The sequence below is a fragment of the Brassica napus genome, chromosome A1, assembly GCF_020379485.1.
Source record: "Brassica napus cultivar Da-Ae chromosome A1, Da-Ae, whole genome shotgun sequence".
Taxonomy (NCBI): Eukaryota; Viridiplantae; Streptophyta; class Magnoliopsida; order Brassicales; family Brassicaceae; genus Brassica; species Brassica napus.
The window spans coordinates 10,734,829-10,759,264 of NC_063434.1; the positions used below are offsets into that span (position 1 = coordinate 10,734,829).

The window sequence follows — 24,436 nt, forward strand, 5'->3', positions numbered from 1 at the left end:
TCGAATGGTATGTCGATGTAGCACTTTAGGATCGAATCCACAGAGACCAACAATTACACTTTATCCTTATGGGATCAATACTTAGCTAAAATAATGATGGAGTTTTGAGATTAAGGTTTCGTAACAAGCAAGTAATAAGATTAATTAAAGATTTCAGATGATTAAAGTGCTAGCCTAGGGTGGTTTGGTCGGGTGTTAAACAAGTGTGAGCCAAACAATTATTCAAGTTCGATTAAAGACCAGTCTAGAACTCGGATCACTCAAGTAGAACAGTCCACTGTCGTGGTACTGCTCCCTATGCTGATCGATCTTGATACCTAAACTCTCGTTTGGATCAAGATGCGACAACAAGCAATAGAGGTCAAGTCCGATATGTTCACAAAACACCCTAACATCTACTTTCGCTGGTTAGGGATGCAATGCTCATTCAAGTTATGTCTAGCAACCTATAACACTTTTGATGAATAGATTAAACCTAGAATCAGGCACTAAGTGGTTAACTTGATGCAAGCCTTAAGAACAACAGTGAATGAAGACAATCGATTTATAACTTATTTATGTCAAGCTCACAGATCTAACACCCTAACACCCTAGACTAAGCAAGCTGACTACTCAGCCATGGAGCAAGAAAACACAGAGACAAAGACTGAATAAAACATGTGTAGATAAAATAGAATAAGGGTTCAGGGGGTTCTTCTCTATGGTGAGAGAGAAGGAGCCTTCTCCCTTTACAAAGTATCAAATCACAAGTCTCCAACTCTAAGGTCTGGTTTTTTCTCCCAAAAACAGCGTAGTATCATAAGGAAAAACAGAAAAAGAAGATATATCAAAACCACAGGCGGCTGGGAGAGAAAATAGAGAGATTAGGGCAAATCCCGAAATAAGTTGTTGTTTCCTTAAAAATCTCTGCCGCTGGAACACTCCCTCGGAACAGTCACTCGGGTTGCTCCGCTATCCAGAACAGTCATCAAGACTGTTCTGCGTGAAAATCACCAAATTGCACTGTTTTCTGCCTCTTTTGTTCCAGCTGGTTCATCTCCCATCCAATGCAACTCCAGACCTGTAATGACTCGAAAAGGACTAGGAAGACTCGATAAAGACTTGAAAACCAATTTAAAAGCATATATACAAGATGTATAAAACACCATATATCACTACCAAATGGCCTGCTTGGCGGCTTCGGTAGCAGCCATGAACTCCGCCTCGCAGCGTGATAACGCAACAATCTCTTGCTTGGTTGAGCACCAAGTTATCGGACTCTTTCCAAAGTAAAACATGTGCCCTGTTGTGCTTTTACCGTCATCCTCATCCACGTTATGTGAGCTATCACTATATCCCTCGAGCACAACATCACCTCCACGCTCAAAGTAAAGACCAAGACTGCACGTTCCTCGTAGGTACCTTAGTACTTGCTTCAAAGCTGCAGCATGTGACACTTTTGGCTCTTGCATATATCGGCTAAGCACCCCAACACTAAAGGAGAGGTCAGGGCGTGTGTGCAGCAAATATCGCAAGCAACCAATACTCCGTCGATACTCCTTTTCATCAACATTGGTCTCAGTCGAGGCTTTAGAAAATCTCGCATTCATCTCCATGGGCACATGTGTGGGATTACACGAAGCCATTTTTGTTTCATCAAGTATCTTTTGTGCGTAACGGTCCTGGCTAAGAACAATACCATCTTCTCGTTGATGAACTTCAATGCCCAGGTAGTAAGACAATCTCCCGAGATCACCCATCTCAAACTCAGTAGCCATATCTTTCTTGAAACCATCTATCATCCGCTTTGATGAACCAGTGATGAGTAGATCGTCTACATAGACAACTATGACAAGCAGATCTTTGTTCACCTCCTTACGATACAGAGAAGGTTCCTTCGAACATCGACTGAAGCCTAAACCACACAATATCTGATTCAATTTCACGTTCCACGCCCTCGGTGCTTGACGCAAACCATATAGAGCTTTGTGGAGCTTATAAACTTTATTCTATTGTCCCTTGACCACAAAACCCTCCGGCTGGCTTACATACACTTCTTCTTTCAGGTCACCATGAAGGGACGCGGTTTTAACATCCAAGTGATGAACTTCCCATCCTCTCGAGGCAGCTAGAGCAACGATCAAACGTATGGTTTCGATTCGAGCTACCGGTGCGAACACTTCATCGTAATCCACTCCATGTCTTTGAACGTACCCCTTTGCCACCAGTCTAGCTTTAAATTTGTTTATGCTCCCATCAGCATTGCGTTTTACTTTAAAGACCCATTTAAGACCAATCGGTTTCATCCCTGCAGGCAGATCAGTTAGTACCCATGTCTTGTTTTTCTCGATCGAGAATATCTTGTCTTTGCAGGCTTCTAACCATACTTTCAGCTTCCTAGCTTCGTCAAAGTTCCATGGCTCCTCATTTATAACCATCAAAAGTCGTTCACTCTCGATCTCAGCTATTAAGACGTAATCATTAAGGTAAGAAGGCGTTCTACCAACTCTTTGCGACCTTCTTGGAGCCTGCGAGTCGTCGTCTTCTTCAACAGTGTACTCTTCCGAGTTATCTTCATCAACGACAGGTTCTCCATGTGTTTCTTCTTCTTGCGGATCATCATCAATTCTATCATCCGTATCGTTGAGCAACCGTATGTTTACTTCAAACTCTCCTGCCTTGGAATGCTCTGTTTCATCATTGTTGCTCCAATTCCATTCTCTTTCTTCTGTGAAGTGTACATCACGACTTACTACTATACGCCTCGTGACTGGATCAAGTAGCCTGTATGCTTTTGATCCCGGTTCAGTTCCCAGATGGACGAGCATCCTCGTTCTGTCATCAAGTTTTTTTCTACCTGCTGTCTCTGTTCTTGCGAAGCATACGCAGCCGAACACCTTTAGATGACTAATGTTTGGTTTCTTTGATCTTAACATCTCGTATGGCGTCATCCCATCCAGTGATCTAGTTGCTAGTCGGTTAATCAGATAAGTTGAGTGTCTCACAGCCTCTCCCCAAAGCTCGTTTGGCACGTGCATATGTTTCAAGATACTCCTTGTCATCTCCATAAGAGTGCGGTTGCGTCGTTCAACCACTCCATTCTGTTGTGGTGAATATGGAGCTGTTTAGTGTCGTTTTATTCCACTCTTGTCACAGTAGGCACCGAACTCTTGTGATACAAACTCACCTCCTCTATCAGTTCGCAGCATCTTGATCTTGTTCTTTGGTATCAGAGCCATCAAAATCTTTGAGACCTTTACACAAGAACGATGAGCGACGGTAAAGAAATCAAAGACGAAACCGTGAGCAACAAAGATGCAGGACCAACCCTGCTTAAATTTCCAACGCTCACATCGACGAATTATACCGTCTGGGCTATGCGAATGAAAGTGGCTCTGAAAGTTGGTGAAGTTTGGGAGGCTATCGATCCAGGGTGCAAAGAAGAGAAGAAGAATAATATGGCTATCAACTATTTGTTTCAATCCATACCAGAAGCTCTAATCTTACAAGTTGGAGACATTGACACAGCAAAAGCGGTATGGGAAGCAATAAAGGCAAGGCACCTTGGAGCTGAAAGAGTGAAAGAAGCTAGGTTACAAACATTAATGGCAGAATTTGATAGACTTCAGATGAAAGATGATGAAATAATTGATGCGTTTGTTGGAAAACTGTCTGAGATTACTTCAAAAGCGGCATCATTGGGAGAAATAATAGAGGAATCAAAAGTTGTGAAGAAATTCCTTAAAAGTCTTCCATGGAATCGTTATATTCAGATTGTTGCTTCTCTTGAGCAAGTGTTGGACTTAAAAACAATTGGCTTTGAAGACATAGTCGGACGACTAAAAGCTTATGAGGAGAGGATCAATGTTGGAGGAAATAATATACCTAATGAGCAAGACAAGCTAATGTATGCCAATAGCGATGCGGGTCAAAGCAGATATGGTTCAAGTTATAATGAGGGTCGAGGCCGAGGTCGCGGTGGTCGCTCTAACTGGAGAGAACGAGGGCGAGGCCATACTGGATCTTTTTACAGTCAACGAGAAGCATACAAACAACGTCAGAGTGGAGATCTGTCGCATATTACATGTTTTAGCTGCGATAAACAAGGACATTACGCGTCTGAATGCCCTGATAAGAAGCTTAAGCTCCAAGAAGCAGTCGAAAAAAAGGAAGATGACACTCAAGAGGCTGATGAACTGATGGTACACGAGATTGTCTATCTCAACGAGAAGAAAGTAAACCCTGCAATCTTTGAGTCGGATCTTGACACTGAAAAAATCTGGTACTTAGATAATGGAGCTTCAAATCATATGTGTGGGGATCGAATGTTCTTCTTTCAACTTGATGAAGCAGTAATAGGCAAAGTAAGGTTTGGTGACGATTCACGGATAGACATAAAAGGAAAAGGTTCCATCCGTTTTATCTTTGATGAGGGAGAGAAGAAGATACTAAACAATGTCTACCTTATTCCCGGGTTAAGGAGTAATATTATCAGCTTGGGACAGGCAACTGAAGTAGGATGTGAGGTTCGAATGAAAGACAACAAGTTGATGCTATTTGACAAATACGGGGACCTTATGGTCCACACTACGCGGACTCAAAATCGGCTCTACAAAGTGACCTTGAATGTTGATCGGATACAATGTCTTCAACTGACTACAGCATCAGATTCTAGTATGTGGCACGCTCGTCTCGGGCATGTTAACACCGAGACGTTAAAACTAATGGCAAGGAAAGAACTCGTAGCTGGCCTACCTGAAGTCGTGATCAGAAAAGAAACCTGTGTTTCTTGTTTACTTGGAAAACAAGCGAGAAAACCATTCCCGCATGCGACGTCTTTCCGAGCAACAATCTCTTGCTTGGTTGAGCACCAAGTTATCGGACTCTTTCCAAAGTAAAACACGTGCCCTGTTGTGCTTTTACCGTCATCCTCATCCACGTTATGTGAGCTATCACTATATCCCTCGAGCGTGGAGGTGATGTTGTGCTCGAGGGATATAGTGATAGCTCACATAACGTGGATGAGGATGACGGTAAAATCACAACAGAGCACGTGTTTTACTTTGGAAAGAGTCCGATAACTTGGTGCTCAACCAAGCAAGAGATTGTTGCGTTATCAAGCTGCGAGGCGGAGTTCATGGCTGCTACCGAAGCCGCCAAGCAGGCCATTTGGTTGCAGGAGTTTCTGAGTGAAGTCGTGAACAAGGAAAGCCGACGGGTGACTCTACGTGTTGATAACAAGTCAGCGATACAACTAGCCAAAAATCCTGTGTTTCATGGCCGGAGTAAACACATCCATAGAAGGTTCCACTTCATTCGTGAGTGTGTCGAGAACGAACAGGTTGAAGTTGAGCATGTACCAGGAAACAAACAAAAAGCTGACATACTAACCAAACCACTTGGAAGGATCAAGTTTGTTGAAATGAGAAATCTGATTGGAGTTAAAGATGTGAATGAGTTCAAGATTAAGGGGGAGAATGTTGGAGTTAGCTTGAAGAAAGCTTGAGGTGCAAGATAGTATTTTCCTAGTTGGACTTGGATTAGTTTAATGGATAATGATCATAATATGTTTTGTGTTTATCAACTAGGATTAGGACTTTGTGTTGGCTATATATAAAGCCTATCGTGTGATGATGATGAGTTGTGACTTTGGTGATTGAACATTGTGATTGAATAAAATTTGGACTTGTTGATTGGAACCCAAGATTCTATATAGGAGGTACTTCAGGCATGCCTCAGAGTATTAGGTATGTTTCTATTAGTGTCTGAAGACCGTCCCGTTCCTTCCTTCAAGTTCTCTGATGACTGGTGTTGAGTTCAGCTTAGTTAGGCTCGTCCTTTTGTTCAAATTTGAGAATTTTCAATCATTATCTCTTTGCAGTTAGGATTAGTCCTTTGCCAAAATGTTTATTTGGTTGTTTAAGTTTTTTTCCCTTTGATCTAATTTCAGAAAGAGTTTGTTCCTTCTGATTTATGGTTCTGGAGGGATTTAGGTCATTGCTGGCTCTTGGCTCTTGACTCTGGAGGGACTGGTTTTTGTACTTCATTCTATTGTTAAACTAATCTAATAGATGACAAAAAAAAAATTTACACTAAGATTTATAAAAGTTGTAGGACATGTTTTCCAAATTATATTGTTTAACATATATTTTTGAAAAAATTGTTTAACATAGTTTTGTACTTCCTATGCTTGGACTTAAATTTTGTAATTGTGTATGTTAATTTTGAATCTTTGTAACATATGTTAATGCAACAATCTTTTCATTAGTAAGTGTTAGAAACAGTCTGCAATTCAAAGGTGCACGATTACTTGTATTGTACGTAACAAACAAACGATATACTAACCACAAAGGTAGTGGTTAAGTGGTAGACGGATTTTGGGGAACTAAGTAACCTGAATTCGAAAGCACTCCACTAGATTTTATTTTGTTGCTATGTGGATATAAGACCATGTTAGTCTCATTTGAATATCCGAAAAAAATGTCTATCAATAAACTGCACCTCTTTTTAAAAATAGTTTGAACTTTTCTATAAACCCGTGATATATCCAGATTAATAAAAAAATATGCTTACAAACACTTAGAAGTTATGCTAACCAAAATGTGCACGTTAATTTTGTAATCTCTGTAACCTGGGCCTGGACTTAAATTTTGTAATTGTGTATGTTAATTTTGAATCTTTGTAACCTATCTTAATGCAGCAATCTTTTCATTAGTAAGTGTTAGAAACAATCTGCTATTAAAATGTGCACGATTACTTGTAAGTTGTAAGTAACTAAAGATATGCTAACCATAAGTGCAAGACTTTGTGAAACTAGGCAACTCAGGTTTAAATGCATCCTACTAGATTTCATCTTGTGACCATGTCGATACGAGGCTATGTTTTATGTCTCATTTGGATATCCGGAAAGAAGCGTCCATTCATGGATTGCACTTCTTTTTATAGATAACTTTTGATCTTTTCATAAATCTAGAATACCTCTAGGTTAATAAAAACGTATATAGTAGAATCTCTATAAATTAATAATGTTGGGACTTTAAAATTTTATTAATTTATAGAGATATTAATTTACAAAAGTTTCATTTTTTAGATTATAATCTATTTTTAAATATTTTTATTAATAAAATAAGAAAATATTTGATTTTACCGTATATAAATTATTTAATTGTTAGAAAATTGACTTTCATATTATTCTATTATCTTATTTAGTGTATATCGTTATGTTTCATAGAATTGTTATGTGGTTTTCGATATAATTTTACTAAATATTATTAAAATATATTAAAATATTAAGAAAGATAAAATATAATGTTTAGTTTGTACTTATATAAAATATAATGTTTATTTTGTACTTATATAAAATATATATAGAGATATATTATTAATTTACAATTTTAATGGAACTATATATTTACATGAAAAATTTAAAAATATTATTATCTTATTATTTTATCGATTTGTGTCATATTTTACACCGACCTAAATTGGGACCGACGAAATTTATTAATTTATAGAGATTATTAATTTATAGAATATTAATTTATAGAGGTTTTACTGTATTTACAAACACTTTGAAACTAGGTGTTTTGCCCGCACACGCGGGCTTAATCATTTTACAAATATTTATTAGTTTATTTTTTATTAATTCAAAAACCAGCATAATAACTTAATTATTTATGTTTTCAAAAAAGTAAATCAAACATCAAATTATATATAAATATATATGACGAAAAATTTAATTAAAATATATATGTTTATTATTGTGTAGAAATTTTAAAAGAAGACATTCACATATTAGAAATATTGCAAAAAATATCTTTATACAAATTTAGTTGATTAATATTTAATTATGAATTGTTTATATGTTATTTTCTTAACTTTTATAATTGAAAAAAAATTAAGATAACAACACAATATATAAGAATTATCTTATTTAAAAAAATATAATATTATAAATAAAATTTTGTTTTTAATATGTAATTAATTATATATAAAGTTCATTAAGGGTTTTAAATTTTATAATTAAAAATATGTTTTAAGATAACAACAAAATATATAAGAATTATCTTTTTAAAAATTAATAATAATATTATTAATAGAAATTTGTTTTTGATTATATAGTTAATTATATATAAAATTCATTAAGGGTTTCAAATTTTATAATTAAAAATATGTTTTAAGATAACAACAAAATAGATAAGAGTTATCTTTTTAAAAATTAATAATAATATTATTTATAGAAATTCGTTTTTGATTATATAGTTAGTTATATATAAATTCATTAAGAGTAGTATAGATATTAACCGCTCTAACTTTTAATGTGAGAGCTCTATTGCTAAAATATCTTTTAGTTGATTAATATTTAATTATGAATTGTTTATATGTTATTTTCCTAACTTTTATAATTGAAAAAAAAAATTAAGATAACAACACAATATATAAGAATTATCTTATTTTAAAAAAATCTAATATTATAAATAAAATTTTGTTTTTAATTATGTAATTAATTATATATAAAATTCATTAAGGGTTTTAAATTTTATAATTAAAAATATGTTTTAAGATAACAACAAAATATATAATAATTATCTTTTTAAAAATTAATAATAATATTATTAATAGAAATTCGTTTTTGATTATATAGTTAATTATATATAAATTTATTAAGGGTAATATAGACATTAACCGCTCTAACTTTTAATGTGAGGGTTCTATTGCTAAAATTTAGTTCGCAAATAATAGTATAGATAGATTATGTCGAGGTAGTTATAGCCTACAACTTATTTGGTAACAAAAAAAAAGTATAAAACTCCTGACGTTTTGTGGATAGTGAGAGTTGAATACGATAGGACTAATCTCAAAATTCATTTAAATAAATTAGGCTAATTAATAAAGTAGTTTATCCTTATTGGTTCAACCTCCCTATCTTCTTCAAGAGGAGAGCTCTTCTGTTAGTTGTCTCATTTCACACGTTACCCTCTTACTGATCCCTGTGGATATCTTCTTCGTGTAAACTTTCCTAATAACCAAATATCTCAACTATAACAATCCTTAAGGCCTTGATTCTTCAATAATCGTTAAATAAGGATCGGATGGATATATACATATGAAATTAAAATTTACCTAATTCTGGTCAACAAACTCAATGGAACCTCAACTATACTCCAACGAACCCAATCCCAATCATCTACTGAAACTCATTGATTAATTAGCTCATTTTAATCACGAATGTTAATCCATTAATAGCGTGCGCATACTTTTCTTTTGTTGTTGATCAACTTTATGTAGACATGTCAATTCACTAATTTATACCTTTTGGGACTTCATCATTCAGTTAACACATACAAAATTATTATAATTTTCTGATCTTTTAAAGTCTTAACTCATAATCTATATTCTAATCGTTTTTTGCCATCCAGTTAGCGCGATGTTTAACATTGATCATATATCGTCTATGCGATTCGATGTTGAAACATTAATTTTGACTTCCCAACTTTAAAAGCTAACCAAAAGTTAGCTTAAAAGACTTTTAAAAGCTAATGTACATAACAATTATGACTTAAAAATAATTAAAAACGTAGTTAAGATCTATACTAAATTTTTTATATTTTAAAAAATCTAAGGGTTAATCCTGCATGTGGATGTGGTGGGTGACGAAAGAGGCGGAAAGTTCTTTAAAGACCCGGGTTGAAACCTCACACTCAAATTACCATATGTGTGGTCAGACGATATGAATATCTAATTTTTCTTACAAACAACCAGATTTGTATGGCGTGGCATCGGAAAACAAGTTCTCAGAGATTAGTCGGTTGGATCTTAATCTGCCGGATTCAAGGGTTGACTCTACATATGTATGAAAAATATTACGGGATATGAATATGATTCTCAAATACAATACATGTGTCACAAACATGGATGGTTTAACATTGTTAGGGGTCTTAGGACAATTTATTTTTTACCCTTCAAATTTATTTTTTCTTCAATATTTTAAATATATTTTTCTCTTAAATTTTTTAACAGTAATATTTTGTGATGTAAAGAGACCTATATAGATTTAAAATATTTTTGGCCCCCTTATTAATTTTATTTATTAATTTTTTAAAATATATCGTTTATGAAAAAAAATAGAACCCCTTAACTACTAATATACGAGGGCACACGGGTTTGAGTTCGGGACGGTCGCATGGATTGTCTCCGTAGTTACCCGACACTGGTCACAAATAGCATGGATGTATATCTAAAGTTAATTAATTTGTGGTACATATTAAATCAATGTAACGGGGTATTCATTGTCCTATTAGAACAAGGAATCAATGAACTTAAAATCTAGTTAATTCCTAAACCGGACAGGATTCAGTTGACCTGACCAACCAACTTCCAAGTAGTAAGACCAAATTGCACCCTTACGTCAGAATCTATATAACTCTTTCCCACTTTTATGTCTCTCTTTCACCTTTCTTCTAAATCGATCTTACCTCTACCTCCATATAACTTCTTATTTAAATCAACTTTTAAATAGATTCAGAATCTTTATATCTCACGCAGACAATACCTCTCCGTGGGTTTCGTTAGAACCCATGTCTCAGAATCCAATCCACAGAAACATAGCACTCTTTGTTGTGTTAATCACGTTCTGTTTCTTGTTCTGTTCTGCCAGAAACTTACCGGAGGTATCCACAGCTAAAGCAACTCAAACAATAAACGTCAGCAACGCCACGTGGCATAATTTCGCACGTCTTGTGGATGTCCAGGTAGGCAGCCACGTCAGCGGCGTATCAGAACTCAAAAGATACCTCCACCGTTTCGGCTACGTAACAGAAGACGCGACGGACTTCTCCGACGTGTTCGATGGTCATCTTGAATCCGCGATATCTCTGTACCAACAAAACCTCGGTTTACCGATAACCGGAAGACTCGACACGAGTACCGTCACTCTCATGTCGTCACCGCGTTGCGGCGTTAGCGATACACACATGATCGACACCGGCGTGTACACAACGGCGCGTTATACGTATTTCGGCGGTAAGCCTAAGTGGAACCGCGACACGCTAACATACGCCTTCTCGGAAATACACAAACTCGATTACTTGAACTCCGACGACGTTAAAAAAGCTTTCCGACGATCTTTTGGTCGGTGGGCGAGCGTGATTCCGGTGACTTTTGAGGAGACTGATGATTACTCCTCGGCGGATTTAAAGATCGGATTTTTCTCCGGCGATCACGGTGACGGGCAGCCGTTTGACGGTGTTCTCGGAACCTTAGCTCACGCCTTTGCGCCGGAGAACGGGAGGCTTCACCTTGACGCGGCGGAGACATGGGTCGTTGACGATGACTTCAAGGGTAAAGGATCGACGGTGGCGGTTGATTTGGAGTCGGTGGCGACTCACGAGATTGGTCACTTGCTGGGGTTAGGACATAGCTCGCAGGAGTCGGCGGTTATGTACCCGAGTGTCCGGCCGAGGACAAAGAAAGTTGACCTTACGGTTGATGACGTGGCGGGTATACTGAAGTTGTATGGGGCGAATCCAAGATTACGGTTGGATTCACTGACGCAGTCGGAAGATTCTCTGCAAAACGGCGCCGTATCAGGGAGATTCTTGTCGGGGAATTTTACCGGTTATGTTCTGCTGGTTGTGCTGATTCTGTTCCTATAGGTTTTCAGGAAAATATAGTTTGAAAAAGCAAATTGTATAAATATAAAAAGGTATAGGGGAAAGGGATGGATATAGTGGAAAATGACATTTTCCATGGTCTATGGGATTATTATTCTTTGGTTTATTAATTACTTTGGGTTAAATGTACATCATTATCTCAAAAATTGAAAGATGAAGATGTTTAACATCATTGGTCCCGTTGCTATTGACGCTGCATAGATGAGGTTGATCAGTTATATTTTTGTTCCAAGTAGATCTTTATTTTCAATCAGCTAAATACATATAATTTATCTCCATATTTCCTTGTTTTCTCTTAAATAAAAAATAATTAATTGCTGAAATAATGTAAGAGCAGAATATTGCTTAATATTTTTGGTAAAGTATGAACGAATCATACAAACTTATTTTAACAATTTATATATTACCAAAGTATTGGTGGTTTAGTAATGGTGTAAAAAATTTCAGTTTTTTTTTTTTTTTGTATTTCAGATATAAATTAAATTTGATAAGAAGTGTTGATTAATTTTATGAAAGATTATGAACCTAAAATCAATTCTTCCAATGGTGTGGGAATTTCTATAACTTTAACATAGTTAGAATAACATTTTTCTTCATATCCTTTAAAAAAAATATGATAATAAAAAGAAAAAGCTCTGTATAAATTTAACAAACTATCCTAAAAATTTTAAGTTAAAAATTATTAGTTTCGTGAAAGATTATGGATTTAAGATCCAAAAAAAATATGATAATAAAAAGAAAAAAAGTTTATATAAATTTAACGACCTATCAAAAATCTTTAAATTAAAAAAAATATAATGTCCGAAGTCTTGTTATGGAATATCATCAGCCTATACGAAGATAAATTACTCAAAATTTTAAATGGAACACAAGAAAAAGAAGTTATCCTGTTTTTGATGGTATAAAGTCGAACCAGACCGGTTTCTAAGATTTATAAATGGAACGGTTTATTACCCAAACCTATTTAAGTCTTTGTAATATTCAGGCGCTCGTCTCTTCGAAAACCTCATAAACCCTAGCAATGTCCGGGGCCTTCTTCTACGATGCAGACAGCGACGACGAGCTCGAGTTCCTCAACCACGAACTAAACAGTAGCGGGGAAGACAAAGCTGAAGAACGTAAAGGTCAAGCAGAAGCTGTAGAAGACGAAGATGAGAAGCCTAGAGGAGGTAAAAGAAGCACTAACGCACATTCTCCGTGGGACTTCACATCTTATTCAAGCTCCGTCGGGGAAGAACACGCCCGCCGTCACACAACCTCTATCGATGAGAAGATCTCCAAAGCTATCAAGCATCGTCCGCTTCCCATCTCCACAGAGGAAGAAGATGTCTCCGATGCCCAACACGGCAAACAAGTAAAGATTCAAACTTTTAATCTCAAATTTCGAACTTGGAAACTAAAAGTGTTAACTTTAACTTGTGAAGGAGGAGGAGGAGTATCTCTGGGAAGACGAAGACACAGCTGAGCTCAAAGCAGAAGCCAAGCCGTTTTTCTCAACTGTGGATGGAGTTTCGTTTCAAGCTGATTCGTTCATGAAGCTCAATCTCCCTCGTCCGTTGATTCAAGCTTGTAAAACTCTTGGATACGAGAAACCTACACCTATTCAGGTTCCGATTCTATTCACGCACTGAGTTTTTTAATCTCAGTTACTATCTCGAGTTTTCATCTGAACCGCTAAATGCAGGCAGCGTGTATCCCTTTAGCAATGCTGGGGCGTGATCTTTGTGCCAGTGCCATCACTGGATCAGGGAAGGTGAGCTGTAGTAGTAATTCGAGGGTTATGTTAAGAAGTGTGGTGTTTTGGTTATGGTGATTTTAGTTTCTCTTTGTAATAATAATAGACTGCTGCATTCGCTTTACCTACTCTTGAGAGGTTGATGTACCGTCCCAAGCGGGTATCTGCTACTAGAGCTCTTATTCTCACTCCAACCAGGGAGTTGGCTGTCCAGTAAGTCGGCAACGATACCAATCCTTTACCATCTTTTGATTCTTGTTTCCTTAAAAGCTGATCTGTATTTTTGGAATGTGTTAACAGGATTCACAGTATGATTCAGAAGCTTGCACAGTATACTGATATCAAATGTGGATTGATTGTGGGAGGGCTTTCTGTGAGGGTATATGGATCTTATCTGTCTCTAATGTTTAATTCCTCTCTTAGAAACGTCTCTTACAATGGAATGATAGCAAGCTTTGCTAAATCTTTTATGTTTCTTGTGTTAGGAGCAAGAGGTTGTTCTGAGGTCAATGCCAGATATTGTTGTGGCGACTCCTGGACGTATGATAGATCATTTGCGCAATTCTATGTCTGTGGATTTGGATGATCTTTCGGTTTTAATTCTCGATGAAGCAGATCGCCTCCTACAGACTGGGTTTGCCACTGAAATACAAGAGCTGGTATCTATCCTTTTTTCATTACATTCTGATGCTTGGTTCTTGTGTACATATAATGATACTGAGCTCTAGTGAATTCGTCTCGCCTTTGCTAGTTTCTAGTCCGCAGAATTGAGCATTAAATTAATTTATCTTTGCTGGAGAAGTTTATGTTAGGCTTTTCATTGCAGGTTCGCTTATCTCCCAAGAGGAGGCAAACAATGCTCTTCTCAGCGACAATGACTGACGAGGTTAAAGAGCTGGCCAAACTCTCATTGAACAAACCGTTGCGTCTCTCAGCGGATCCATCAGCTAGAAGGCCTCCAGGCCTGACTGAGGAGTATGTCAGCTTCTACTTTATCATTTCCAGCCTACTTATGATTCTGAGTATACATCATTGAGGCCTAACTCGTTATCTGGTAACTGTAGGGTGGTGAGAATACGCAGGACGCGTGAGGCAAATCAGGAAGCCGTTCTTCTTTCATTATGCACAAGAACTTTTAAATCAAAAGTCATCATCTTTAGGTTAGACTTCACTAAGAATGTGATGCCTTTCTAATCCAAGTATTTACCCTTATATTTCACTTAGAGATTTGCTTATTTTTTGTTCTTCTTGCTGCAGTGGAACAAAACAGGCTGCACATAGACTGAAAATTTTATTCGGACTCGCTGGCCTCAAAGCAGCTGAGCTTCACGGAAACCTAACTCAAGCACAACGTCTTGATGTAAGAAACCTGGACTCATCAGTTTTTTTTTGTTCATCACTACCTCTGTTTGGCTCTTTGCAAGAACACTTAATGGTATCGTTTTGCAGTCTTTGGAACATTTCAGAAAGCAAGAGGTTGATTTTCTCATTGCTACTGATGTGGCTGCTCGAGTAAGTATAAGAAACAGATGCCTTATTTTCCAGATTGCTCTATTATTTAACTTCCTGAACACTCTTGTTTGATCAATCCAGGGGCTTGACATTATTGGTGTCCAAACAGTTATAAATTATGCATGTCCTCGGGAAATAGACAGGTAAAATAAAATATGATATAATTGAATTAAAATTTAAAAGGTATATTAGCTCTATTCTTAACTGATGCGAGGATAATATTTTTGTTCCTTTTGACTTTGCAGTTATGTACACAGAGTTGGTAGAACAGCTAGGGCTGGGAGGAAAGGTTATGCAGTAACGTTTGTGACTGACAATGACCGATCACTTTTGAAAGTCATTGTAAGCGAATGTTACTATTGCACATTGTCATTATTGCTTTAGTTTTGTCAGTTAAATTGATTTTTTGTTATTTGGGTTACAAGGCAAAGAAGGTGGGTTCAAAGTTAAAGAGCAGAATCATTCCAGAGCAGTCAATAGTCAAGTGGTCTCAGATAATCGATGAAATGGAAGATCAATACTCGGCTGTTATTCGAGAAGAGAGGTTTCATTTCACATCCATCAAAGTATTGCGTTATTCATTGATCTGTTTAGTCCTGGTTTTGAGGTTTTTTACTCGGTTGCAGGGAAGAGAGAGCTCTAAGGAAAGCCGAAATGGAATTTGCAAAGGTATGCATCTTTGGGTTTTAGAATTTAATCAGTTGTCATTGGCTTGATTTCTCATTGGTGGTACAGGCGGAGAACATGATTGAGCATAGAGATGAAATATATGCACGGCCAAAAAGGACTTGGTTCATGACAGAGAAGGAGAAGAAGCTCGTGGCCAAAGCTGAGAAGGTGTCCTTTTTTTTATTACTGCCTTCTCTTTCATCTAAACCTTAAAATGAATATTTTCTGAGGTGATTGTTGTCTGAATCACTCTGTCTGAACAGGATTCTGCACGGAACCCTTCTGGAAAGGAACTAATTAGTGCTGATATAGCGGAGGACCTCAAGATGAAGGAGAAGAGAAAACTCGAACGCGAGGTCCGTTTATTATTTCTTGGTTAGTGTTGGTATTCTCATTGTCTTCTTCTTACTAGAGAACTTACAGTTCTCTTGATCATATCATGCAAGTACAGAAGAATCTCCCGAGGAAAAAACGTAGAAAGCTTGAAGCTGCCAGAGAGATGCTAGAGGATAACGAAGGAGAAGAAGATGGTGAAGACCAAAAACGAGGAAGAACAAGAGTAAGTATTTCAGTGACAACTGTAATATGATGAAACATTGTGTTGATTTTGAAACGTGTTTGTTTTCAGGGGATGGAAAAGAAGAAGAAGCAAGAACCGGATAAGAAAGGACTGACACTAGTGAATCTTGGCTACAGGCGAGCAAAGGCGGTAAAGGCAAAACAGAGAGCAATTGATTCCGGTAAGATGGAGAGACCAACTCCAAACAAGAAACAAAACCTAAACCGGAGTAAACCAAGAACAACACTGCCTCGAAATGAAGAGATGAAAGATCTGTTCAAGAGCGATATGAGCGAGAAGAAAGAAGGCAGAGGCGGCGCCGCAGCTGCAGCAAAACCTAAGGGGAAGTCGAAGAACTCTTTCAAGAGCAAAGGCCGGTTAGTAAACCTTACTCTTAATAGCCAAATCTTAGATTCATAATCATGAAAATTTTGAAGGTAAATATTAAGATGAGTTTTTTTTTTACATTTTTTCTCGCGTGCAGATATAAACGTAGGTAAGAAGAAAACTTCGTTTTGAAAGATGTCAAAGGATAAAAGAGTTAACACAATTTTATTATTTACTGTAATATCATAGAGAATGGGACGTTAAAGATTTTTAATATCATAGAGAATGGGACGTTAAAGATTTTGTTCTTACTATGGTTTTATAATCTTATGATACAACTTGCCAAAAGGTCACGGTAGTGGCGATCGTTATTCATTGTTGTTGCCCATGTCTAGCAAAATCCTACCAGCACTTCAACACCATTAAGGGTTTTAAATTGAACCATGTGTAGCATGCATGTGGTGATTTTTTGAACATGCATGTCTCTGTATGACACATTGACACGCTCCAAAGATTCCACAACCTCAATCTTACGGTTTAGCTTTAATGTATAAATAAACAATATTCAGGATACAGTACTTCACAATAGTGGACACGATATCCTAACGATGTGAAAAACCCGATCCAAAATTCGAAATGAATTAACAAAATATCCGAATAGATATTGAATTAGGAGAACACGAATATATATCCGAAGATAACCGAACATAGGTATACTTAATCGTATATTTCTAATTTACTTCTATCATTTTATTAAAAATATTTATATTGATGTTACATATAACTAAGAACAAAAATATATACTATTCAGTTAAAATATATTTCATTCGTTCCTTAAAAAAAATTATATCCAAAATTTCAAAACAACATCCAAATTAGTGTTTTTCTGTTTTTAAAATTTTATCTGTAAACCTATTAATTGTTCGCTCTATTAAAAATTAGAAGATCAGTTAAGTTAAAGGTATATTTTTAAATACAAGAAACTTGAGCAATGTAAAATTTAATTTTCTTCTTCAAAATCTAAACATCCAAACCGACTTGAAATAATCGAACCCCGACTAAAAATACCGGAACTCGATCCGAACTGTAAAAATATCTGAACAGGTTCTTTATCCATATATCAAAATCCCGAAAATCCGAAATAACCGATCCGAACGGTATCAAAACGTCCACCCATATTTTACAAGAAACCCAATGAGAGGAAAAAATAGCAAATGCAAGTACACACCAGTGTTGTCTTTGCTAAGGAGACATACTAGAATTTCTATAACTATCCCTGGATCTGAAATCTTGCAGGCGACATTAAACTTCAAGGTAAACCTGAAAAAGAAAAAGAGTAATTAACAATACCTATTCTTAACATTTATACCCAAAAAAGTAACAAGAGTCTATAGCATTTTATGTAAACACACCAGTGCTGCATTCGCTTTACCTACTCTTGAGAGGTTGCTGCTCCGTCCCAAGCGGGTCTTTGCTACTAGAGTTCTTATTCTCACTCCAACCAGGGAGTTGGCTGTCCAGTAAGCCGGCAACGATAGCAAACCTTTACCATCTTTTGATTCTTGTTTCCTGAAAAGCTGATTTGTATTTTTGGAATGTGTTAACAGGATTCACAGTATGATTCAGAAGCTTGCACAGTATACTGATATCAAATGTGGATTGATTGTAGGAGGGCTTTCTGTGAGGGTATGGATCTTATCTGTTTCTAATGTTTGAAATTCATAGATCTCAGTTTACATTATTTGATGTTTGAGAGCAAGTTTAATTCCTCTCTTAGAAACGTCTCTTACAATGGAATGGTAGCAAGCTTTGCTAAATCTTTCATGTTTCTTGTGTTAGGAGCAAGAGGTTATTCTGAGGTCAATGCCAGATATTGTTGTGGCCACTCCTGGACGTATGATAGATCATTTGCACAATTCTATGTCTGTTAGTTTGGATGATCTTTTGGTTTTAATTCTCGATGAAGCAGATCGCCTTCTACAGACTGGGTTTGCCACTGAAATACAAGAGCTGGTATCTATCCTTTTTTCATTACATTCTGATGCTTGTTGATATGTTTGGTTCCCGTGTACATATAATGATACTGAGCTCTAGTGAATTCGTCTCGCCTTTGCTAGTTTCTAGTCCACAGAATTGAGCATTAAATTAATTTATCTTTGCTGGAGAAGTTTATGTTAGGCTTTTCATTGCAGGTTCGCTTATGTCCCAAGAGGAGGCAAACAATGCTCTTCTCAGCGACAATGACTGAAGAGGTTAAAGAGCTTGTCAGACTCTCCTTGAACAAACCGTTGCGTCTCTCAGCAGATCCATCAGCTAGAAGGCCTCCAGGCCTGACTGAGGAGTATGTCAGCTTCTACTTTATCATTTCCAGCCACCTTAATAGCTAGATTATAGTTTTGAGTATATATCTGAGCTTCTAAGGTGAATAGAAAAAAAAAAGTTTTTAAAAAAGCATGAGTTATTTTTGTGTTTGACTTGAAATTTTAGGTCATATTTGAAAAAACCTTTTAATCTATTGGCCAGTATTTTTGTCTAATTATCTCGTTAGCTGTTTATACCTAAATACATATATTTTGAAAATGATAAGTATTACGTAATTTATAACTATATACCTATTAAGAAGTTTCTCAATAAACCAAAAAAGTATCAAGTCTAATTGACATATTGTGGGATTATTACTGTGAGTTAATTATTAATTGAGAAATTCCATATGATATCTATTTTTAAGTTTTTGTCACAAAAATAGCACTCAATGAAGAAAATGACCAAAATCAGTTTTATTAATGGGTAAAAATACATTTTTACTCTATGGTTAACTATTCTAGACTTAGGGTTTAGAGTGGAGTTTTGGGATAGAGTTTCAAATTTAAAAAAAAAAAAACAGAAAATAAATATAAAAAATTTCAAAATAAAAAAAAATTATTTTAGTCATTTTTAAGGCTATTTTTATGACAAAAACTTAAAAATGACTATTTTAGATAATTAATTTAGGGTGTTTGTTTTTTGTTGGACATTTTTCCTAGAAATAATTGATATATATATATATATTAATTGAATTTGTTAAAAATCCATCTTCATTATTTTGACATATAAAAGAGAAATCATTTATCTTTCTTTTCTTGTGTTAGCGTTGATGTTCGAAGGACTCTACTTTGTTTTCTGGTCCGAAGCCTTCGGCCTAGAAGATTGCGGAGAAGGAGATGAAGAAAAAGATACTATAACTAAACCTAACAATCTTGTTCAGATAGAAACATAATGATTAACGGTCTCATGCATATAGCGACCCTAATACACATTGTAGGGATATATAATTAGTGCGTATGTCAAGTTTAGCAAATAAGAACAATGATGTTTTTCCACACGAGTACAGACGCATACGGGCTACATTTGTACTACACATGTAATCATTTGTAGCTTCTATATTGGTGAATATACCTTATGGACAGTACTAAACGACTAAACGAGTATGCATCGAAGAAGCCTGCCTGATAATTATGAGCTCACACGTCGTGAGGTGAGCAATTGATACCTAGTGAACGAAATTCATTCCCAAACACATTTAGAAGATAATTATTTTGTATAACTTTCTCTAGGTCTAAAATGTATTATATAATTAATACTAGTGTTTTGTTTGAAAATATTGAAAAATGTTTGTATATGTTATCAAAATGTTGCAATGAATTTTCCTGTAAAAGTGATATTTTCATTTTTGGTTAAAGGGGAATTTATACAGGATGTAAGCATTCATCTTGGATAATACTGTCTTGTTTAAAGAAAAAGTGATGGGTTTTGTTGTTCACGTGGTTCCTTTTAAATATTAGTATACCGTTTTTCTTGTAGTCTGAGGAGTTATATATTAATTTGGATGCGATTATTTATATAATTAATATTTTTGGTAAAATGTTAAATTTTATATAATTATTAAACACATATAACTTTTGTTTTGTTTTTGTGTGATGGGAATATGGTGAAAATTGAGATCTAAGCAAAGATAAGCACTTAACACTATAGATTCCATTGTGTGTAAGCCTCTTCTTTACTCAACAATTTATTAAAGTTCCAACAACCCAAATTCAAATTTCTGCCTTTTATATTCTTTGGTAACGTGATGTATGTATATATTCGGCTTTTTAATAAAACCATAATTACCAAGCATATATTAGCAATGTAGTGTATGGCAATGCAAATTCGATTTTTAAATACATGATGTTAATATCTTAATGTTTTTACATGAACAAAAGACCAAGCTCACATTTGAATATCCATGATATTTTGGATGTTTTGAGTATTTACAAGTATACTAGTTGTTCCGACACACAGATGCTACACGTGACAAGAATAATATTTACATTATTAAAAAAAGACTAGCAGCCTAGCACACACTTGTGTAAACAAAAAAAAAACAGTTGAAATTAAAGTTTTTTTTAAAACACGTTAGTAAATCAAATGTCCAAGATCCAAAGATCATGCAAAAGAATCAACTCAAGAATTCTAAATATCATAAAGACATAACAAAGATCAAACAATATATTATTATCATCATCGATGACCCTGAAAACTGAAGAACAAATCTTGAAGTAGTACTTGTTGCTTGTTTTATCTCTTGTCTTACATTGTTTGATAGAGATATCCGAAGATTCCAAACCAATAAATGGTTTTATAGTTTTAAGAACAATGATCCTGAAGAAACCACAAATCAGCATGATGCTTTGATCTTTTTACTGTATCCAATAATCTTTGGAAACCTCAGCTGTTTTATATGGCCGAAACTACGGTGACAACATCGTTTTCTTGCGGCGGAGGAAGATTCAGATCTATCACGCAGCGGCGGAGCTCCGGGAATTGTCTCTTTTCCGGCTTCGTTTCTTCCGCTTCAAGAACTGGTTTCTTGACAAGTTCAATCTTTCTTGAATCTCTCGAGAGCATCATCAAACACATGGCTAAGTCATGTTCCTGAGAACCATCGGAGACAGAACTCGCCGGTTCGGGCGAGCTAATATATCTCGTCATCTTCTTACTCCTTTTCTTCTTCTTCTTGTTCTTGGAAACCGCTGTCCTGCTCCGTTTCCGAACCGGGTCTACGGATTCAGGTTCGGTCTCGGTGTCGCTGTTGTAAACGATGGATGACTCAGGATCTTGACTGAAGACCCGGAAACTTTTCCTCGGGTTCTCTCGCAACCCGTAGACCAGAGTTTTACCTTCTGAAGAAGACGAAGACGAATAGACCGAGTCGCTGAGTTTCTTCCGAGTCAGCGTGTGTGATGAGACCAAGTGGGACTTCATGTGACCTCCAAGTGCTCTGCCATTACAGAAACTCTTGGAACAGAGCTTGCATTTGTGCTTATGCATTTTTCCAAATAAACAAGAACAGAACTAAAGAAACCTTAAGCAGAGACTTTATGTTTCTCTGTCCTTTAGAGAGAGAGAGAGTAGGTAACAAGCATTCTTCTCTTTTGGTCCATACGATAACTACTACTAATGATACGTAAAGATAAACTTTATTTATTTAGTTTTAGTAGAACAATTTAGAGAAAACTATACTATTTTTAATTCGACTGACAACGATGACCACTACCGAGTATAGAATCTCGAATTAATCCTAAAGATTGGAATTTTTAATAATAAGTTTTGTGTATATTGTGATTGGAGTTATACATGTTCTTGCAAGAAAATCAGCTAAATTTTGTTTATTAAAAATGTAAAATCGTTTAAAAGAGAGACGAAAGAGCAAAAAGAAAGTTGTTGCTTTGCCTTTTATTGACTAGGCACTTCTCCAATGCATAGATGAGTTTAGAAGCTTAATAAAGGTAAATGATGTACAAAAATTCAATTTTTCAAAAAAAAAAACTTGACAAGAAAACGATTATTGATTGAAAAATCGTTTGCCAATATACCGAGAGATTGTTGATTGTACTCATTGCTCTTATTTCGAATGAGAGAAAGAAAAAACAAAGCAACTTTCAACTTTGTGATGTGTTCAAGTATATGATTAGGGTCTCAATATTTTGAAATTCGAACTTGGATTGGATTTTTTTTTTGGTAATCAGTAGGATTGGATTTTGTTTTATGACTGCAGGTTTTATTTGAACGGTCATATAATTGCAGTTTCATGTTTCTACAAATTTGACACATTCGGTTCGATCAAAATTTTGTTATCAATTACATTTTCTGTTTTATTCTTTAAATTTCCAAGCCAAACAAATGTTCATTCATGTGTTCATTTGAATGAACATCCAAAAATTGAAACAATCACATTTATATGGATCAGTTATACTCCTCTGTTCCGTAAAATTTAAGAAAATGATATAAATACATTTATGTTTTTATTAATTACATCTATTTAACTAATAATATTTAAGATAAATAAAGCTATTTTAAGATCAACGCATTTTGTAATTTATATTAAGGTTAAAGTAAATATAAATTATATTGAAACTCAATGATACTATTTATGTAATAAAAAGAAAAAAGTCAAAATAAATTGCTTTGTGAAACACATCGAATACTTCCTCTGTTTTTTTTACAGGATGTTCTAAGAGTTTCATACAAATTAAGGCATCTAATAAAATACTCCATCTGTTCCACAAAGATAGAATTTTTATTATTTTTACACTTATTAAGAAAACACATTAAACTACTATAATAAATATATCATTTTCTGTAATTTTCAATTTTTAATAATTTTTAACCAATAGTAATTCAATAAAGTCAATTAATTTTCTTAAAGTTTACAACTTTTTCATATAAAACACCAAAAATACATTTTTCTGAAATAAACTTTTTTTTCTAAAAAGTCTATTATTAAAGAACAGAAGGAGTATTTTTTATATCTTTCTCCATCAATATTCATTATCATCTCTGGTGACACACATTTCATTTTGAAAGAATAATAGTATAAGGGTAAATAAACTATATGTCATTATACTTCGTATTGTTTTCTGGGAACGTCAACTATACTGAAACAAAATAAATATTCTAAAACGTCATTTAAAAGAAAATGGAGAGAGTATTAAACATTTAGTAGAGGTTATTAGTTGTTGTATTTTAATGGATTTGAAAATCCAAACTAAATCTAGTGTTATTGGTTCTGTGATTTTCAAATCTGTATTAAAATCATGTGTTATTGGTTTAATGATTCATAAATTCTGTATCAAATCAAGTGTTATTCAATCGTACGGATTTACTAATATATTTGATTTTATAATGGATTTGAATGGATTTGTTTAGATTTTTTAGTTAAAAATACAAATACTCAAATCCGAGGCAAAAACCTCCGAATTTACATATTTTACTTAGATTTATAAATATTATATAGATTTCTAAATCAATCAAAATATATAAACCAATAACACCTCCTTATACACTAGTTGAATGAAATGGTAGATAAGTAAAGCTCGTGTTTGAAAAAAAGTATATAAGTAAAGGTACAATCCATGTCTAGATAATGAAATATCTAGTATTTATTTGTCAACAATGAGACATCTAAAGAAACCAAAGAAATTTTTTTTTTAAAATTGAGAAATTTGGCTTAAAATGGAGTAAATGGGAGACATACATTATCGCTGGCTGTATATAAATTTCTGGAATATCGGTCTACATTCACCTTATTCGTTGCTACTTTTCAAAAATTTAAAAACAATTTTTTTTTTGTTTTTTTTTGGTAAAAAAAGTATATTTTATTTATTCAGTTAGGTTCCTACTTTCTTTGTGGTTGCAGTTTGTGTCGCCAGCTGCATTCGTAGCTTTGTAGTGGTAGTTTTATAACACTAATACAGAACCATTCATGTTTCTGTCTTGACACTAAAGAAACATAACACCTTTTTTAATGGGCACCTAGTAACTTCCTTATTTATTACAGAAATATCCCTGATCCATCTTTTAAAATCACGTTTCTGCATGTTTACCCTTACCTGACTTTCAGAGTTAAATAATCATTTATCCACTGACGGTCGACACCATAATAAAGATGAAGAGTTTTGTTTA

At 35.0% G+C, this 24,436-nt stretch overlaps 3 protein-coding genes across 3 annotated transcripts; 2 read left to right on the plus strand and 1 right to left on the minus strand.

Annotated features, from left to right (window-relative positions):
- Nucleotides 1–10,397: 10,397 nt before the first annotated feature.
- Nucleotides 10,398–11,823, plus strand: LOC106351379 (metalloendoproteinase 1-MMP). The gene has a single exon (XM_013791185.3). The coding sequence runs from the start codon at nt 10,557–10,559 to the stop codon at nt 11,631–11,633; it is 1,077 nt and encodes a 358-aa protein (XP_013646639.1). The 5' UTR covers nt 10,398–10,556; the 3' UTR covers nt 11,634–11,823.
- Nucleotides 11,824–12,008: 185 nt separating this feature from the next.
- Nucleotides 12,009–19,275, plus strand: LOC106360703 (DEAD-box ATP-dependent RNA helicase 28-like). Its single transcript, XM_048768636.1, has 18 exons — nt 12,009–13,005; nt 13,076–13,258; nt 13,336–13,404; nt 13,493–13,599; nt 13,687–13,765; nt 13,872–14,045; nt 14,213–14,361; nt 14,451–14,546; nt 14,644–14,746; nt 14,836–14,898; nt 14,980–15,041; nt 15,144–15,240; nt 15,324–15,442; nt 15,525–15,567; nt 15,634–15,735; nt 15,831–15,923; nt 16,019–16,126; nt 16,196–19,275. Exons 1-18 carry the CDS (start codon nt 12,673–12,675, stop codon nt 16,544–16,546), a joined length of 2,331 nt encoding a protein of 776 aa, XP_048624593.1. The 5' UTR covers nt 12,009–12,672; the 3' UTR covers nt 16,547–19,275.
- A 1,557-nt stretch (nt 19,276–20,832) lies between these two features.
- LOC106376051 (zinc finger protein ZAT9) lies at nt 20,833–22,107 on the minus strand. The gene has a single exon (XM_013816094.3). The coding sequence runs from the start codon at nt 21,800–21,802 to the stop codon at nt 21,209–21,211; it is 594 nt and encodes a 197-aa protein (XP_013671548.1). The 5' UTR covers nt 21,803–22,107; the 3' UTR covers nt 20,833–21,208.
- Between the last annotated feature and the right edge of the window lie 2,329 nt (nt 22,108–24,436).

What these genes read in the sequence shown, in the direction of transcription:
- LOC106351379 (XM_013791185.3), top strand. Translation starts at nt 10,557, where the DNA reads ATGTCTCAGAATCCAATCCACAGAAACATAGCACTCTTTGTTGTGTTA.
- LOC106360703 (XM_048768636.1), top strand. Translation starts at nt 12,673, where the DNA reads ATGTCCGGGGCCTTCTTCTACGATGCAGACAGCGACGACGAGCTCGAG. An exon ending in TCAAAAGTCATCATCTTTAG is followed by an intron (nt 14,547 to 14,643) that starts GTTAGACTTCAC and finishes TTCTTGCTGCAG; the next exon opens with TGGAACAAAACAGGCTGCAC. An exon ending in GATCACTTTTGAAAGTCATT is followed by an intron (nt 15,241 to 15,323) that starts GTAAGCGAATGT and finishes TTGGGTTACAAG; the next exon opens with GCAAAGAAGGTGGGTTCAAA.
- LOC106376051 (XM_013816094.3), bottom strand. Translation starts at nt 21,802, where the DNA reads ATGCATAAGCACAAATGCAAGCTCTGTTCCAAGAGTTTCTGTAATGGC.